This window comes from Perissodus microlepis, chromosome 23 (assembly GCF_051167445.1).
Source record: "Perissodus microlepis isolate ML-2025 ecotype Zambia chromosome 23, ASM5116744v1, whole genome shotgun sequence".
Classification (NCBI taxonomy): domain Eukaryota; kingdom Metazoa; phylum Chordata; class Actinopteri; order Cichliformes; family Cichlidae; genus Perissodus; species Perissodus microlepis.
Genome location: NC_140482.1, coordinates 14,291,286 through 14,307,374, shown reverse-complemented (window position 1 = coordinate 14,307,374; position 16,089 = coordinate 14,291,286). Strand labels below are relative to the sequence as shown.

At 39.4% G+C, this 16,089-nt stretch overlaps 1 protein-coding gene across 6 annotated transcripts in view; it reads left to right on the top strand.

Moving 5' to 3' along the window:
• LOC146361046 (dedicator of cytokinesis protein 9-like) overlaps positions 1 to 15,679 on the top strand; it is a 54,109-nt gene extending 38,430 nt beyond the window's left edge. For 4 of the 6 annotated variants that reach the window (XM_084922083.1, XM_084922081.1, XM_084922080.1 and 1 more), the window contains exons 29-52: positions 77 to 188; positions 280 to 458; positions 609 to 722; positions 863 to 974; positions 1,218 to 1,348; positions 2,421 to 2,535; positions 2,618 to 2,684; positions 3,230 to 3,277; positions 3,738 to 3,874; positions 5,486 to 5,601; positions 5,677 to 5,814; positions 5,946 to 6,128; positions 6,307 to 6,420; positions 6,667 to 6,882; positions 6,983 to 7,040; positions 8,230 to 8,336; positions 8,480 to 8,602; positions 8,746 to 8,859; positions 11,203 to 11,349; positions 12,134 to 12,344; positions 12,724 to 12,914; positions 13,014 to 13,114; positions 13,287 to 13,425; positions 14,049 to 15,679. In XM_084922083.1, coding sequence (XP_084778209.1) covers positions 77 to 188; positions 280 to 458; positions 609 to 722; positions 863 to 974; positions 1,218 to 1,348; positions 2,421 to 2,535; positions 2,618 to 2,684; positions 3,230 to 3,277; positions 3,738 to 3,874; positions 5,486 to 5,601; positions 5,677 to 5,814; positions 5,946 to 6,128; positions 6,307 to 6,420; positions 6,667 to 6,882; positions 6,983 to 7,040; positions 8,230 to 8,336; positions 8,480 to 8,602; positions 8,746 to 8,859; positions 11,203 to 11,349; positions 12,134 to 12,344; positions 12,724 to 12,914; positions 13,014 to 13,114; positions 13,287 to 13,425; positions 14,049 to 14,183 — 3,108 coding nt within the window. In that variant the 3' untranslated portion in view covers positions 14,184 to 15,679. The remainder of the gene's footprint in view (positions 1 to 76; positions 189 to 279; positions 459 to 608; positions 723 to 862; positions 975 to 1,217; positions 1,349 to 2,420; positions 2,536 to 2,617; positions 2,685 to 3,229; positions 3,278 to 3,737; positions 3,875 to 5,485; positions 5,602 to 5,676; positions 5,815 to 5,945; positions 6,129 to 6,306; positions 6,421 to 6,666; positions 6,883 to 6,982; positions 7,041 to 8,229; positions 8,337 to 8,479; positions 8,603 to 8,745; positions 8,860 to 11,202; positions 11,350 to 12,133; positions 12,345 to 12,723; positions 12,915 to 13,013; positions 13,115 to 13,286; positions 13,426 to 14,048) is intronic. The other 2 variants (XM_084922084.1, XM_084922085.1) reach the window with 1 other exon arrangement.
• Positions 15,680 to 16,089: the final 410 nt, after the last annotated feature.

The window sequence follows — 16,089 nt, the reverse complement described above, 5'->3', positions numbered from 1 at the left end:
GTCTCTAAAGATTTGATACAGGTTGTTGAAGTTTATATAAAACCCTAAAATGTACATTCTCTTATGGTTCTTATAGACCTTATATGAATTCAAGTTTGAGTTCCTGCGGGAGGTCTGCAACCACGAGCACTATGTACCTTTAAATCTGCCCATGCCTTTTTGGAAAGGGAGAATACAGAGGTTCCAGGGTAAGAAAAAACCACAATTTGCACTGACTTCATTTGTACATTGCATCTTTTTTTGCTCTTGCCTTGTCCTGCTAATAAATGCCTGCTACAGATCTCCAGCTGGACTACTTGCTGACTGATGACTTCTGTCGAAACCACTTCCTGGTGGGACTGCTGCTCAGGGAGGTGAGTGGTGCACTTCAGGAGTCCAGAGAGATTCGTCAGATTGCCATCCAGGTGCTCAAGGGACTGATGATCAAACACACGTTTGATGACCGCTATGCTTCCAAAGTAAGTTCTGCAGCTCTTGGCCATTATCCTTCTCTTTGGCCATCTGCTGCATTTCCATAAAAGTACGTGTTAGATGTAGTTTAACCAGTGACACAATAATTTTTCAATTTGACAGCTTTAAATGATTTAACTCAAGGTTTGTTGTTGCAGAGCCAGCAGGCCAGACTTGCCACTCTCTACCTCCCTCTGTTTGGCCTGCTTCAGGAAAATGTTTATAGGCTTGACATCAAAGAGTCGTCGCCTCTCGACAATCGTAATGTAAATGTAAGCCTGACACCTAGTGGTTGTAAACTGAATGGTAGCTTGCATCTGTAATGCACGCCTCAGTTCTGCAGTTTCTCTCTTTATTGTTTTTAAGTGAGAACTAGAGCACTTCACAATAGTAATTTTAGTTTCTGTCCCAGAACCCACGAGAGGACTCTCCGGTACAGACCTCTATGGTGACTCCTCAGAAACCTGGCAGCTGCATAGAGAATGCTCTCCACAAAGATGTGTTTGGGGTCATCTCTGGAACAGGTGTTTCCCTTCTTCTCTGTCTTATAAGGACATTACTGAGTAATAAAAATGTGTCGAATTTAAATAATTTCAAATAAATAAAATAAAATAAAAATTGTAAATAATTTTCTAATATCATTTAAAATGAATAAACTGTATCTTTAATCATAGTTTACTGATCTTGCACCATGATCACAAATGAAAAATGTGTTTTTGTGGTTTTACTTTTGGTGAAAAACTTTTTTTTTTACGGTCCCTTTGCAGCCTCTCCTCAAAGTTCCACTACCAATGCCAGCTCAGTTCACCATGCAGACTCCAGAGGCTCTCTGGTCTCTACCGACTCTGGGAACAGCCTGCTGGACAAGAGCAGTGACAGGACCAACTCTCTGGAAAAGGTAGGTCACCACTTGTGACATGGCAGTTCCTTAGGCACATTTGTTGTTGTTTCTTCTTGATGAAATAAAGATGAGTCAGTGGCATAGAGGAATGTTAACATCACTCTTAAAAAGTCAGACTAACATGATTAGGATCGGGATTGATAATAAGGGTTGATTGATAAGGAGAATAAAATATTTACTGGTAGTGGAAATTCTGGCCTTATTTGAACTTTGAAAAAGATATAGTCTGCAACATAGAAAACATTTCTCAAGGTTAACAAAAACATAACTATTTGAGAACTACTCAGGTAGACTAGATTAAACCTGGACATATAATATTAAAATTGCCCCACCTCCCAGAAATATCCAGAGACGGGGAAATAAAAGCCCTGTTTCATGACACAGACTACATTACTCTGTTGGAGTCATAATAGTAACAAAGCAAAAGCAGCATCTGTAAGATTCAAGGTGTCTTGAGATGTGTCTTTATTTTCTATTATTTTCATACCCACACCCTCCTCCCACCAGTGCTCCATCACATCCCAACTCCACCAAAAGGAGAGATCTACCAGGAGGCATTCTATCAATGTGCTCCCTTTCTCTTTTGAACCCGAACACCAAGTCGCACCTCATCTTAATCATGCAACCAAGCGGGTCACCATGGACTTCTCTCTCCTTACTGTTCCCCTGCCTGACCTACTGCAGGACAATGACAGTGATTATAACAAGGCAGCTCCAGCCCAGAGGGTGGATGCAAATCATGAGGAAAACTTAACTTTACAAGTATTCTGTTTGACATGTGTGACCCCTTCAGAGTGTTTTTCATATTACAGAGTCTTGCAAATTTGGGATTTGTAAGATTGGCAGACCTTGTTGCTTTTTCACTTCTTTTCTTCTATGCTTTTTAAACCTGGAGTTGTTGTTACTGTCTGCAGCAGTAGACAGGTTTTTAAAGAAAGTATTTGACATTTTTCATCTTTAAAGTTTGGTTTGTTTGAGTGATGGGTTATATCTCTTAAAAGGTTGATTTTTTTCAGTACTCCAAAGGTTGATAAGTAAAAGTTTTCTCTACTTTGTTCCTGTGCATCAGAATCCGTGTGCATCAGCCCTGGGCAGCACTGTGCTGCGCTCTGACAAACTGGACCAGGATGAAATCAAAAACCTACTTATGTGTTTTCTGCATATCCTCAAGAACATGTCAGAGGGTAGGAGCCATGCGATTCATATGTGATTTTGACACGTGCTGTGGTCTAATAATCTAATTTCATGTAATTTCATCATACTCAGAGGCTCTATTTACTTACTGGAGTAAAGCTGCTTCCTCAGAGCTAATGGAATTCTTCACACTGATAGAGTAAGTAGAGAAAGAACCTTTTTATTATTACATACATGTAAGAGTGACTGAACATTTTCTAAATAATTTATTTTATAGATAACATAAACAAGATGGATTGTATTAGCAAGCCTTAGATGTCATAGTAAGCAAATTAATGAACATTGACTTCACTAGCTTCACTAAAAGATATTGACAAAGGGACGCCTGCGCCAGTTTGTGGACTACTGTTCTGCCTTGAGTTTAGAATTTCATTTGTTGCCATTTGGGATTTTTTTGTTTAGAGCCATAATTGATCATGTTTGTTTGCACCAGTCTGCTGGACCTTGCCATCTGCTAGTTAGCTTGACCGCAAAGAACTTTCCTGGATTGAAGAGGGAATAAGACCATACCCAAACTCTGTCTGCCTTTATCATATTCTTAAGACATTTGGTGTAACATCTCGAGTTTGCAGCAACAAATCCAAGGGTCGTTTGAAGATTCCGATACAGATCCAGCTCTGCAGGGGTCAAATGGGTACTAGAAGTAATAACTTGTGAATAATAAAACCTGTGTTTTTCCTGCAGAGTCTGCCTTTATCAGTTCAGATACATGGGGAAGAGATTCATCGCCAGGTAGAGTCAATATTGTTCTGTCTGCTGATTTCTGAATTCTTCAACTTAAACTAATTTTGCCGGCATTCCATGCAATTAGTGATTCATATCTAAACAGAGACTTTTAGCGAATCTTCTGTAAATCTTTTAACTGTTGGATTTTGATTTGTTCTTTGATCTTTAACATTGCTGGCAAGTTGTTTTATGGCCCCTCCCTGGGTAAGATTGCGATCTTACATTCGCTGGTTGCTTAACAAAATGCATGACATTCTTTTTGCCTCTGTCAGTTTAAAACCACATTACATATTAGACATTTATTTATTTCATGTGTCCATGGTTTATTTCGTACAACCATTAACACCCTCCGTAAGTGATGCTTTAAAATAACAGTATTATACCCTTTTGTGTGTCTTTATTCTGACTTAGCTGTAAGTAAGTAATTCAAGCTGGAAGTTAATAGTACTTCTCTGTTTTCCAACAGGATCCATGAGGGGGTGGGGCCTGTAGGTCCTGACAGGAAATCACTGACTCTCCCTGTGTCTCGTAACAGAGCTGGGATCCTCCACGCCCGTCTGCAGCAGCTGGGATCTCTGGAGAATGCTCACACCTTTAACAACAGTAGGCCTGTCCACCTGAAATGGATGATTAAATGGATGCTTTCCACATGTCAGCAAAAAACAAATAAACATATAAATAAAAATACCCAATAATCTAGTCTAAATCTGGAAATGTAGTAATATTTGTTAGTTTATCCGACTTAGCCATCTAGTTGCGCGGCCACAATTTACTTGGTACAGTATTGGTTTAGCAAAACTTGCACATGGTGATCACCTAATGGCTCTTCACCTAAATTGTCAAGGTCAAGCTCAACGTCTCTCTTTTTTTGTTTTATAGACAATAATCTATGAATTGCAATCGGTGATATGCTGGATAAGATATGTCACTAATGATCTGGTTTTTTCCATCTGTCTTGGAATTCTGTCCCACCATTTGGCAAAACCAAAAGGAAGAATTTGTGATCGACGTTTTTTGAGTTTAGAGGTCTTGTTTGCTAATTTGATAACTAATCTTAAGGCAATGTTTTGTGTTCTTTTTGTGTTTTCAGTCAGAATTTTTTCCAAGTACAGATGTACATGATTCCTAAAAATCGTCCCACATCTGTTTTAAATGTTTTGAACATGAGCAGAAACTACACATGCATCTAAAGTACTACAGGTAACAAATGAAATGATCACTGATGTGATAATTATTCACCAAAGCAAAAGACACAGAACTGTAAGCACTTTCTATGTTGAAACAGGCAAAAAAGATGAGGAAGTCGTTTTATTTTGTTGAATCATTAGGTAACGCTTTTATTCTCTAAAAACATTTGAAGAATGGCATAATGCCGGAAACAAAGTGTTTGATGTTCCAATACTCAGGTGAAACCTACATGTAGGGTTACCAGCATATAAAAGTAAATCATTAACGAGACAGAATCAGTATGAAGGCAAAGCACGCATAACAGATTTTGAGATAGCATGATGATGCACATGAGGCTATACTTTTTAAGTACACGAACTACAAACCCCTAACCTTCAAAAAATGGATTTATTAGGAGTTAACTGGGTTACAACCAAGACTATTAAACTAAAACTTCTTACGTCATTTAATTTCAGTAATAATGACACGTCTCCTAATAAGGACCAACTGAAAATATACACATTTGTATTATTTTTATCTAGTCATTTTTAATAGCACACTTTGATGTTTTATTTGTAATCATTTGGGCAAGAATGTACTGTATATACATGAGTATGTATGAAATGTTATTTCCTTCTTTCAGGTTGAATTTCAACATACTTAAGAGTATACTTAAAGTACTTTGTGTGTAGCTGGGGTGAGTTGTACTGTGCTAAAATGTGGTCATGAAGCAGATGTTGCTGTAGTTAAAGTAGGATATTATTGTTTTTATTTATTTTTTGGACCTAAATAATATTGTGTTTATCTGAATTAATGTAGCCATGCTTTCCCGAGCTCTTGGCGGCAACGGATTTGTCTTTTACTGACTCCTTCGAGGAGTTGGTAATGGTGACAAAATCAACAACAGGTCTGCCATACAAGCACATGGCAAATTGTTATTGGTCTTAGATGTAAATCAATAAAGCAATCAACGGTATGCACTTTTTTTTATGGCTCTAATAAAACATTATCCCTATCGGAGACGTTGCTTATGTGCTTTCTGTGCAGCGTACTCCTGTACGGAAGCAGATGTGAGCAGCCAGTGCCTTCTAGAGGCCAGTGTGTCTACAGAGGTCTGTCTCACTGTGCTGGACACACTCAGCACTTTCATCATGGGGTTCAAGGTATTAACAGAGACAGCCAACATGACACCCTTTATTTTCTTGCTCAGCCAATAAACTCACCTTCCCTGTTTTCAGACCCAGCTGAATTCAGATCTCGGTCACAATCCCCTGATGAAGAAGGTTTTCCAGGTGCACTTGTGTTTTCTGCAGATACCTCAGTCTGAGGCCGCTCTCAAACAGGTCTTCACCTCACTCAGGACTTTCATTTACAAGGTGAAATATCTGGCCCCATGTTTATTGACATGGGTGGGACTGAATTGGGTTGTAACCCATGTGGTTGTGATTTTTTGATATCCACAAATCGACTTGAAATGACCCCACAGCTGCATTTCCATGTCCTCTAGTTCCCTTGCACCTTCTTTGATGGCCGGGCCGACATGTGTGCCTCTCTCTGCTACGAAATTCTCAAGTGCTGTAACTCCAAGCTGAGCTCCATCCGTAGCGATGCTGCCCACCTTCTCTACTTTCTTATGAAAAGCAATTTCGACTACACAGGTCGCAAATCCTTTGTACGAACACATCTGCAGGTAAGCGTTTCATTTGTGTCCGTCTAAATTTGACATTTTATATGTTTAGTTATCTTTTCTAGTCTCTATCTACATACAATATCTATGATGTATCTGCTAACCATGTTAATGATGTATATCTGTATTATACAGGAAGTCTTAAATGTAAGGTTCTCTTTACTTGTTGATATTCACCCAGGTGGTAATTGCTGTCAGTAAGCTGATTGCTGACGTCATCGGCATAGGGGGTATGCGCTTCCAGCAGTCTCTCTCCATCATCAACAACTATGCCAACAGTGACAAGACCATCAAGGTGAGGAATGAGAGTTTGGTAGGCAAAATAAATTACCAGGAGAACTGTTGAATAATTTTAGTTATTTCTGTCCCAAACTGGTTGATTAACACTTGGTCAGATCATACATGTAGCAATACTATCTATTACTAGGTGGCTAAATAGATACATTTCAGCCTTTCTCCTGTTTTGGGGCAAACACATTTCAGTACCCACTTCTTGCTTTATGTAATCCTGAACATTCACTTTGTTGTTGTGCTTGGGCAGCACACGGCGTTTCCTTCAGATGTGAAGGACCTAACAAAACGCATCAGGACAGTGTTGATGGCCACAGAGCAAATGAAGGAGCACGAAAATGACCCGGAAATGCTGGTAGATCTCCAATACAGCTTAGCCAAGTCCTACACCAGCACCCCTGAGCTCCGTAAAACCTGGTTGGACAGTATGGCTCGCATCCACAACAAAAATGGGGATCTTTCAGAGGTATTTTACGTCACATTGAATACCTTGACTTTTTTTCTGCAGTAAGGCATTGTTGTGTTAGCCTCTGACTCGTGACTGTGTCTGTGCTTTTCACCTGCAGGCAGCTATGTGTTACGTGCATGTTGCCGCTCTGGTGGCTGAGTATCTCTGGAGGAAAGGTAAGTTGAGGATATAATGTAAGGTCTCCTGGCAGTTAACTATTTGAACTCCAACATGTTTTTATGATCCTCATTTACAGAAGCCATAAAATGAATCTCTGATAAACATTACAGCAGTAGAGGAACATTATCCTGGAGAGATTGATTGATAAACTCAATAAAGCCTATCAACTCTGTTGTTGTTTTCAGATGAAAGATTTATGGAGCGTGATAAAAAGCTATATGTCTTACACATATCAGAGCTGGGGATGTCTGCAATCGAAATTGTAAATTGTATACACTGCAAATTCCTCCAACTCTAAAACCATCAATAATTGTAAAAAATAAACAGTGTGAGTCATATTCCTTCATCGTTATCCTTCAAGTTTATGGTCCTGTGCCGTGTTTTTGCTGCCCTCTTCTTGACAGAGAACTCAGATGTTGTTCCTGGGAAGTGCTTTAGTTACCACTGGGACTACTGTTGCCTTCACCCTTCACGTCTCTCTCTCTCTCTCTCTTACTACACACACAAAAGCGGAAGAAACGTGGCTGATAATTAGTGAGTGTCACAACCAGGATGAAAGAACAAACAAAGGTCCACGAGTACATCAGGAATTTATCTGCAACTGATAGTGTGCTTAGTGAATACCTCGGGCAGCAGAAGCCCAACAAAGAAGAGCAGGAAGGAGAGAGGAACCATCAGGGAAGGGCAGGCCCCTGCATGGCATGTACCACTGGCTGATACTAACAAATCCTACCAAATCCTAAAAGCTGGACTGAAAGACAACACAGAGTGTTGACAACAAATCATGGCAGCACGGGAACAAGCTCTGAGCACAAGATTCATAGAGGCCCGGCCTATTACACCAGGCAAGACCCCAGGCGCAGGCTGTGCAAAGATGCCCCTGAGACAGTCTAGCACATAACAGCATGTTAAATCTCTAAAATCCTGCAAGTTGTGGGGTCTCCATGGATCAGACTTGTTTGTCCAGCACATCCCACAATATCCGCTTGGACTGAGATCTTGCCAACCTCAATCCATTCCTGAACTATTTTTGCATCATGGCAGGGCACATTATCCTACATAAAGAGGCCATAGCCAACCGGGAATATCATTTTTATGACAGGGTTGACATGTCAGTGGTGATAGTTTTATGCTTGATCAGTGTATGGTTCTACTGGACCTCTCTGTGTACCTTTTTTATGCCAGGCATGTTCAGGCAGGGCTGCTCAGCTTTCCGTGTCATCACTCCGAACATTGACGAGGAAGCAGCCATGATGGAGGATGTTGGGATGCAGGATGTTCACTTCAGTGAGGTCAGACTTTGTTTCGATCTTTTCTGAATGTCAGCCTATAGAATGTCTTTTTAAAATTAGTCATTGGCTTCAGGAATATTTTTTGGCAGTAACATTAGTCCCACAGTGTCTTTTCTAAAGATAAGATGATTGTTTGTGTTCAGGAGGTGCTGATGGAGCTTTTGGAGGAGTGTGCTGATGGCCTCTGGAAGGCAGAGCGCTATGAGCTCATTGCTGATGTCTATAGGCTCATCATTCCCATTTATGAACAGCGCAGAGACTTTGAGGTGAGCTGCACACTGAGCACAAGTTATAGACAAAGTGTGAATTGTTCTGTTCTGTTTATATAATGCCAATTCACAACAACAGTTTGTAAATAAAAACATCTGCGTGACAGTTATTGCAATTTGTTTTTGAATTTGTCAAACAGAAACTGGCACACCTGTATGATACACTCCACCGTGCGTATACTAAAGTGATGGAAGTAATGCATTCTGGCAAGAGACTGCTTGGCACATACTTCAGAGTGGCCTTTTTTGGACAGGTAAGTTTACAAAATAAAAAGTAAATAAATATGATAATAATTAAAATTTTCGGTTTAGCTTAAATTTGACTCAGTCCACAGTTTTAATAAAAGCATGGTGTTTATCTTATTGTTTTTTGCAGTACAGTACCACATACACACATACACTCTCTGATACAGCTGAACCTTTGAATCTAAATGGAACGCTACTATTTTTTTAATTGAGATTTCTCTTCTTTTCCCTTTCCTTTTAAGGCTGCGGTAAGTGAATAGAGGAGTCCTCCTCTATGTCAGTGCCTTTTTACGTTGTTTAAGGGCTAATGAGTATTTGTAAAATTACTATCAAGTATCTGTAGATTTTTAAGCTTTTGTTGCTTCATGATTTTTTTGACCAGTAGTGGATAAAACATGGTTACTTAGTCACAAAACAATAGCTGTTGTGTGACTTTTATATCATTTTATCTCTTTTCTGTTTCATTTGCAAATCCAGAAACTCATCCTTTTTTCAGTCATGTGATCCCATTGTGATTTTTCCCCTGAAAGTTTCTTTTGATTAACTGATGAAGCCTTTCCAACTATTACTTTTATACAAATAAACCACAGTGTAACTGTTACGCATGTATGAATATATTAAATTAAATAGATTGTATCTGTTTGACTCGGTAGTGATCAGCTAATGTTTGATAACTTTCTGTATATAATGACAATCACTTAAAGTGGACCTATTGCTCATATGTGTGTGTGTGTGTGTGTGTGTGTGTGTATATATATATCTATATATATCTATATATATATATATCTATATATATATATATATATATATCTATATCTATATCTCTATATATATATATATATATATATATATATATATATATATATATATATATATATATATATATATATATATATATATATATATATATATATATATATAAATAAATAAAATTCCCCACTCGTCCCTGTGGGCGGTTAATCCTTCAAGCTCCGGTCCTCTACCAGAGGCCTGGGAGCTTGAGGGTCCTGCGCAGTATCTTAGCTGTTCCTAGGACTGCGCTCTTCTGGACAGAGATCTCTGATGTTGTTCCCGGAACTGCTGGAGCCACTCGCCTAGCTTGGGAGTCACTGCACCTAGTGCTCCGATTACCACTGGGACCACCGTCACCTTCACCCTCCACATCTTCTCGAGCTCTTCTCTGAGCCCTTGGTATTTCTCGAGCTTCTCGTGTTCCTTCTTCCTGATGTTGCTGTCATTCGGAACCGCTACATCAATCACTACGGCCGTCTTCTTTTGTTTGTCTACCACCACTATGTCCGGTTGGTTAGCCACCACCATTATGTCCGTCTGTATCTGGAAGTCCCACAGGATCTTAGCTCGGTCATTCTCCACCACCCTTGGGGGCATCTCCCATTTTGACCTCAGGACTTCCAGGTTATACTCGGCACAGATGTTCCTGTACACTATGTCGGCCACTTGGTTATGGCGTTCCATGTATGCCTTGCCTGCTAGCATCTTGCACCCTGCTGTTATGTGCTGGATTGTCTCTGGGGCATCTTTACACAGCCTGCACCTGGGGTCTTGCCTGATGTGATAGACCCCAGCTTCTATGGATCTTGTGCTCAGTGCTTGTTCCTATGCTGCCATGATTAATGCCTCCGTGCTGTCTTTCAGTCCAGCTTTTATTTATATATATATATATATATATATATATATATAATGTATGTGTGTGTGTGTGTGTGTGTGTGTACCCGCCCCTCCCAGAGCCTGGTTCTGCTGGAGATTTCTTCCTGTTAAAAAGGTGTTTTTCCTTTCCACTGTCGCCAAAGTGCTTGCTCATAGGGGGTCATATAATTGTTGGGTTTTTCTCTGTATGTATTATTGTAGGGTCTACCTTACAATACAAAGCGCCTTGAGGTGAATGTTGTTGTGATTTAGCGCTGTATAAATAAAACTGAATTGAATTGGTGTGGCTCAGGTGGTTGACAGGTCATCTACCAACTGGAAGCTTGGTGGATCAATCTCGGGCCTTGGTTACAATCTTGAGTTTCTCCGAATGTGTCCATTGGCACGTCATTTAGCATGACAATGCTAAACAGTGTTTATGCATACATAAAGGTCTGTATGAATGTTTGTGTCACTGGCTTTGAGTGCTCAATTTGAGTATGTCATTGTTAACACCTTTAAACAAATACAGAGTGATTCATACATCTTGTTATTGAAAGAATAAATCCACCATCAAGTCATACAATAAGGAGACAGTGCAATACTAACAACGTGGAGCTTGAAATGAGCACAATAGGTCCACTTTAGTGCACAGATATTTTCTTTATCCATCTTATTTCAGTTTTGATCTTTCCGTTTTGCAGGGGTTCTTTGAGGATGAGGATGGAAAAGAATACATCTACAAGGAGCCAAAGTTCACTCCACTGTCTGAAATTTCCCAGAGGCTCCTGAAGCTATACTCTGACAAATTTGGCCAAGAAAATGTCAAGATTATTCAGGACTCTGGCAAGGTGTGATCACATTCTTGTATGTTTGGATAGTAAATGGTAGACCTTAGTAACTGTGCAATAATCTTGAGAAAACGTTATTGTAGGTTTGACGTACACATTGCATTCAGAGAATTCACAATGAATATATGAAGTTTTTTAAATGTGTTGTTTTTGAATTTTTGGCTTCACATAGGAGACAAACCTCGTTCTCCTGCATGAATACATTTTCACCTATTCATCCACTACAATGTACTTTGTTGCTGTTTATGCTATATCTCCTAAGCCCCAAAGGCAACCCCCCCCCCCTCCCCTCTCCACCACTGTGAATGTTTGTATTCAAAGCCCATAACTATGACAACTGTTGATGAGCCTCAATCTGATTTTGGGTCACATACCACATGCTGAGGGTTACTTTTGAAGTGCTGAAATGACTAGACCCATCTTGCTTAAGAATTATATGAATTCTAAAAAGAAATCTCAATTTTTTAAAGTTAACCTTTTGATTTATTTTCAGCTTGCACTAACTTGACTTGTGAATGTTATTTTTTTTGCCAGTATAACCTGTAACCTCAAAAAAAAATGAAATTGTGTAGCTGCAAATACCTTTGTTAAAATGTTAACATGAGAGCATACAAAGCCAGTTGGGAAGAAATCAAATTTAATATATACCTTTTATATGTCAACTGCTATTGGGAAATACCGTTACTGGTTGGTTAACACACTAATTTATTTTCATGTAAGCTTATATAAATATTATGGATTGAACACAAAAAAATATGTTGAAAAACTTCTTCTGCATCCACAGGTGAATCCGAAAGATCTGGACTCAAAGTACGCCTATATCCAGGTAACTCACGTCACGCCCTACCTCGACGAAAAGGAGCTGGAGGACAGGAGGACAGACTTTGAGAAGAGTCACAACATCTGGCGCTTTGTGTTTGAAACACCGTTCACAATGTCAGGCAAAAAGCAGGGCGGGGTGGAAGAGCAATGTAAACGGCGGACTGTTCTCACCAGTATGTCATACAATCATGGAAACTATTTGTAAATGTAGAGTAGATTAACCAAAGTTTAATTATATCTTCCTGATTGTCAGCTGTTATTGTTGATTACAATCGCCTGTGTCTCACTTTAGTGCAAATCACTTAAAAAATTATGTAGATGAATTTAGTTCTGTTTCATTAGTGTACCAGTAAGTTCAGCTCTTACTGTGCCTTATTAATAATTATGCTAACCAACTTGGCTATAGCGGAGACTCCGCTGTGGCCCTTTACAGTGTTTAATATCCTGGTTACCAGCATTACTGCGGAATCTACTGTTTCTGTGTTCAAAGGACATTTGTATGTTGCTGCTAACAACAGATATTTTTTCTCTTCCAATCCTGTGTTCACTCAGCCACCCACTGTTTCCCATATGTAAAGAAGCGTATAGCAGTCATGTACCAACACCAAACTGACCTGAGCCCCATAGAAGTGGCCATAGATGAGATGAGTGCCAAGGTGAATGAGTTGCGACAGCTGTGCTCGGTCTCTGAAGTGGACATGATACGCCTGCAGCTCAAGCTCCAAGGCAGCATCAGTGTTCAGGTAGAGTCAAAATCACAAGGTTATAATCATTTTTACTTTATCATTAATTATTTTGTTCCTTTAATCTAGAATTAACAGTCTTTGATTTTGATTTTCCAGGTAAATGCTGGTCCTCTTGCTTATGCCAGAGCCTTCCTAGACAGCAGCAGTGCCAAGAAATATCCAGACAACAAAGTTAAACAGCTCAAAGAGGTCTTTAGGTACTGACAGAAAACCTTCTTCCCACACACTATAACATGCCCAATATTACTATGATTACATTGTGCCTTAGTGAGCTTGGCTACAGAGGTTGGATGCTTGTCTTTCTGTATTGCATATTACTATTTTGCGCTTGTTGCTTTGCTTTGAGTTTTTTCATGCCTCTCTTTTCAGGCAGTTTGTGGATGCATGCGGTCAAGCGCTTAGCGTTAATGAGCGGCTGATTAAAGAAGACCAGCAAGAGTATCATGATGAGATGAAGGCCAACTACAGGAATCTGACGAGGGAGCTGTCGAACATCATGCACGAACAGGTGGAAACACTGAAGAATGATGAATGATCACAGCATGTGATGGCTCTGAGATACCTCATAACTGCTAAATATTTTATTTATAAAGTTTTGTTCCGTGTGAAGAATCAAGTTGCACCTGGTCTGTCTGATTTTACTTGTATTCACATCTGCATGCTTCATCTACACTTATCTACACATATATTTTGTTATGAGGGTGTTTGTCAATGTGTAATTTTATATTTAATTGCATGACAAAAAGTGCTGTCCTGTGCTGCAGTTCTTTTACTCTAACCTTTACTAACCATGTTTCCTATCTCCTTTATTTATGCTGTCCTGAGCAGCTTGGATGGTAATAATGATTGTGTCATTGAATAAAGTAACTATTTACACTGTAAAAGATTTATAGACAGCAACTGACTAACAGCTTCATGGACATAGTATTTGCACCCAATTCTGCCTTCCCAAAGATGAAATGTAATGCCCTCTTGAATCAGCTTCATGTGTAGCCTGATATTTATGATTGTCCATGGATTAAGGAAAATTTTAAAAGACCATTCCTCACTAATTCCATCCCCCACCTCCTTTTAAACATAAAACAAACCAAACAGTATATTTTAAGCTTCCTAACAGTCCATTTCTTCCAGATAAACCCAGTGGACGATGGTCCAAGGAGCAATCTGTCTGCTTCTATGGGCATCTTCAACACCATCACTGGCACACCAACCAGTGCCAACCTACAGTACATGGCTCGACCACCATATTCTGACAGAGATGTTTGACATCAAAATTGCTGCTCCATCACTACTAATGACTGTTCAAACTACCTGAAGGATCAGCTGAAAACCTTCAAAGAATGTAACACTACCTAAAAACATAATTTGTTACCGTTTTTCCTCCTATTTTATCTGATTTCAAAATTTTCCAGGTCATAACCTGAAAAATCAATTCAATGTTATTCTGTTTTATTTATATAGCGCCAAATCACTACAAGGTGCTTTATATTGTAAAGAAGAGACCATAAAATAATACAAAGGAAAAACCCAACCCCACTAAGCAAACAGTGGGAAGGAAAAACCTCTGACAAAACCAAGCTCAGGGAGGGGCACCCACCTGCCGCAACCAGTAAAGTGAAGTCACGTGTGCCCCCCATTATTCTTGTTTCCTATGGAGACTCCATTAAATACAGATGGTTTTCAAACCTTTACAACAATTGTAATATCATCATCTGTCTACATTTTCATGTGTTGTTTATTATTTTCTGTGTTCTAAGAGGGTTAAACCACATGTAACTTAACAAGCATGTATTAGTACTTCAGTTTACAACATGGTCTTATCTTGTTCTTCTGTCCAGAGCCCAACCCAAAGGATACTATCATGGGGTTAAAGCTACAGACAAGGAAGTTAAGTGTTTTTGCATTTGACTGCTTGATCTGTTTTTAACTCTGGGGATCTCATTCACATAGTGTGTTTGTAAAAGAGTGTTTAAGACAGTGAGACATCAGTGCTGCTGTAACCATTCATACATTCCTATGGTGCACAGTATTCTTTCTTCATTTTTCCCCATGTCTAGCTACAGCAGGAGCTTTTTTTGTAAAGCGCAGAAGCATCAGAGTTTATCTTTGATCTTTTCAAAGAATTATTCACTCTGTTTTAGGCCATTGGGCATTTATAGAAACTATTTATAAAGCCAGATGAACCAAAATGTTTTAACCTATTTTCTGTAACAACATTATGTGCAATATTTTTTTTTACAGTTACCAAGTCTATCCCCTCTTGCCAAAGACATGAGAGAAAAAGACAATGCAATGCAAGCCAAGAGTGTAACAATTTGTAAGCTACCCCTTTGTTTCTTTGTCATGACGCCTTTTATTATCTGTGAATTCAAATTTAAAAAGAAACACAAGACTTTTACTAGATGATGATTCATCCATTCATTCATGTAAACATGTAATAATAATAATGCCTACTTCCTTGCTTTGCCTTTAATTGTTTTTTTATTGTATGAAAAACAGATCAGTACTGAAATACCACACTCCTGTATCTGCAGCATATCAAATTTCATCAAAGTTTACAGCTGTTAAGAAAATAATTACCTAATTAATTCCATCTGTATCTGATGTGAGCATGACTTAACACCAGTGTTGCTGGAACTCATTTGCTGTCTGATTGCAAAGGTCACATCTGAGATATTTGCCAACAAGATGTTAAGGCTGTCACAACCTGTGTTTTGTCCTATCATGACTATTACTGAATAAAGAAGCAAAAAATGCAACAATGGTTCAACTTTATTCTAGACACAAAGGTGTGTGTGTGTGTGTGTGTGTGTGTGTGTGTATATATTTTAGTGGTTAGACTACACGCCTTTGGAGCAGAGGATCGCAAGTTCGATTCCTGCCTGGGGCGTCTGTATCCAGTAAGGGTCCTAAGGCTAGACCCCCTATGCTAAGCGAGCCTACCGCAGACATGAGCGAGACAGATAAATATGAAGGCATGCCGGCTCGGACGTCGCCCGGATCAACAAGGTCCGTGTCAGGTGTTGAGGAACCAGGGCACCCTAACGACAAGTGGGCTACTGGAACAAGAAGGCATCGGTGGGCAAGAGACGAAAACAGGGCGTTGTTGGAATGCTACTACACAAGTAACCCTGGCGGAAGGGGCTACATGAATAGGATGAGGGACCTATGG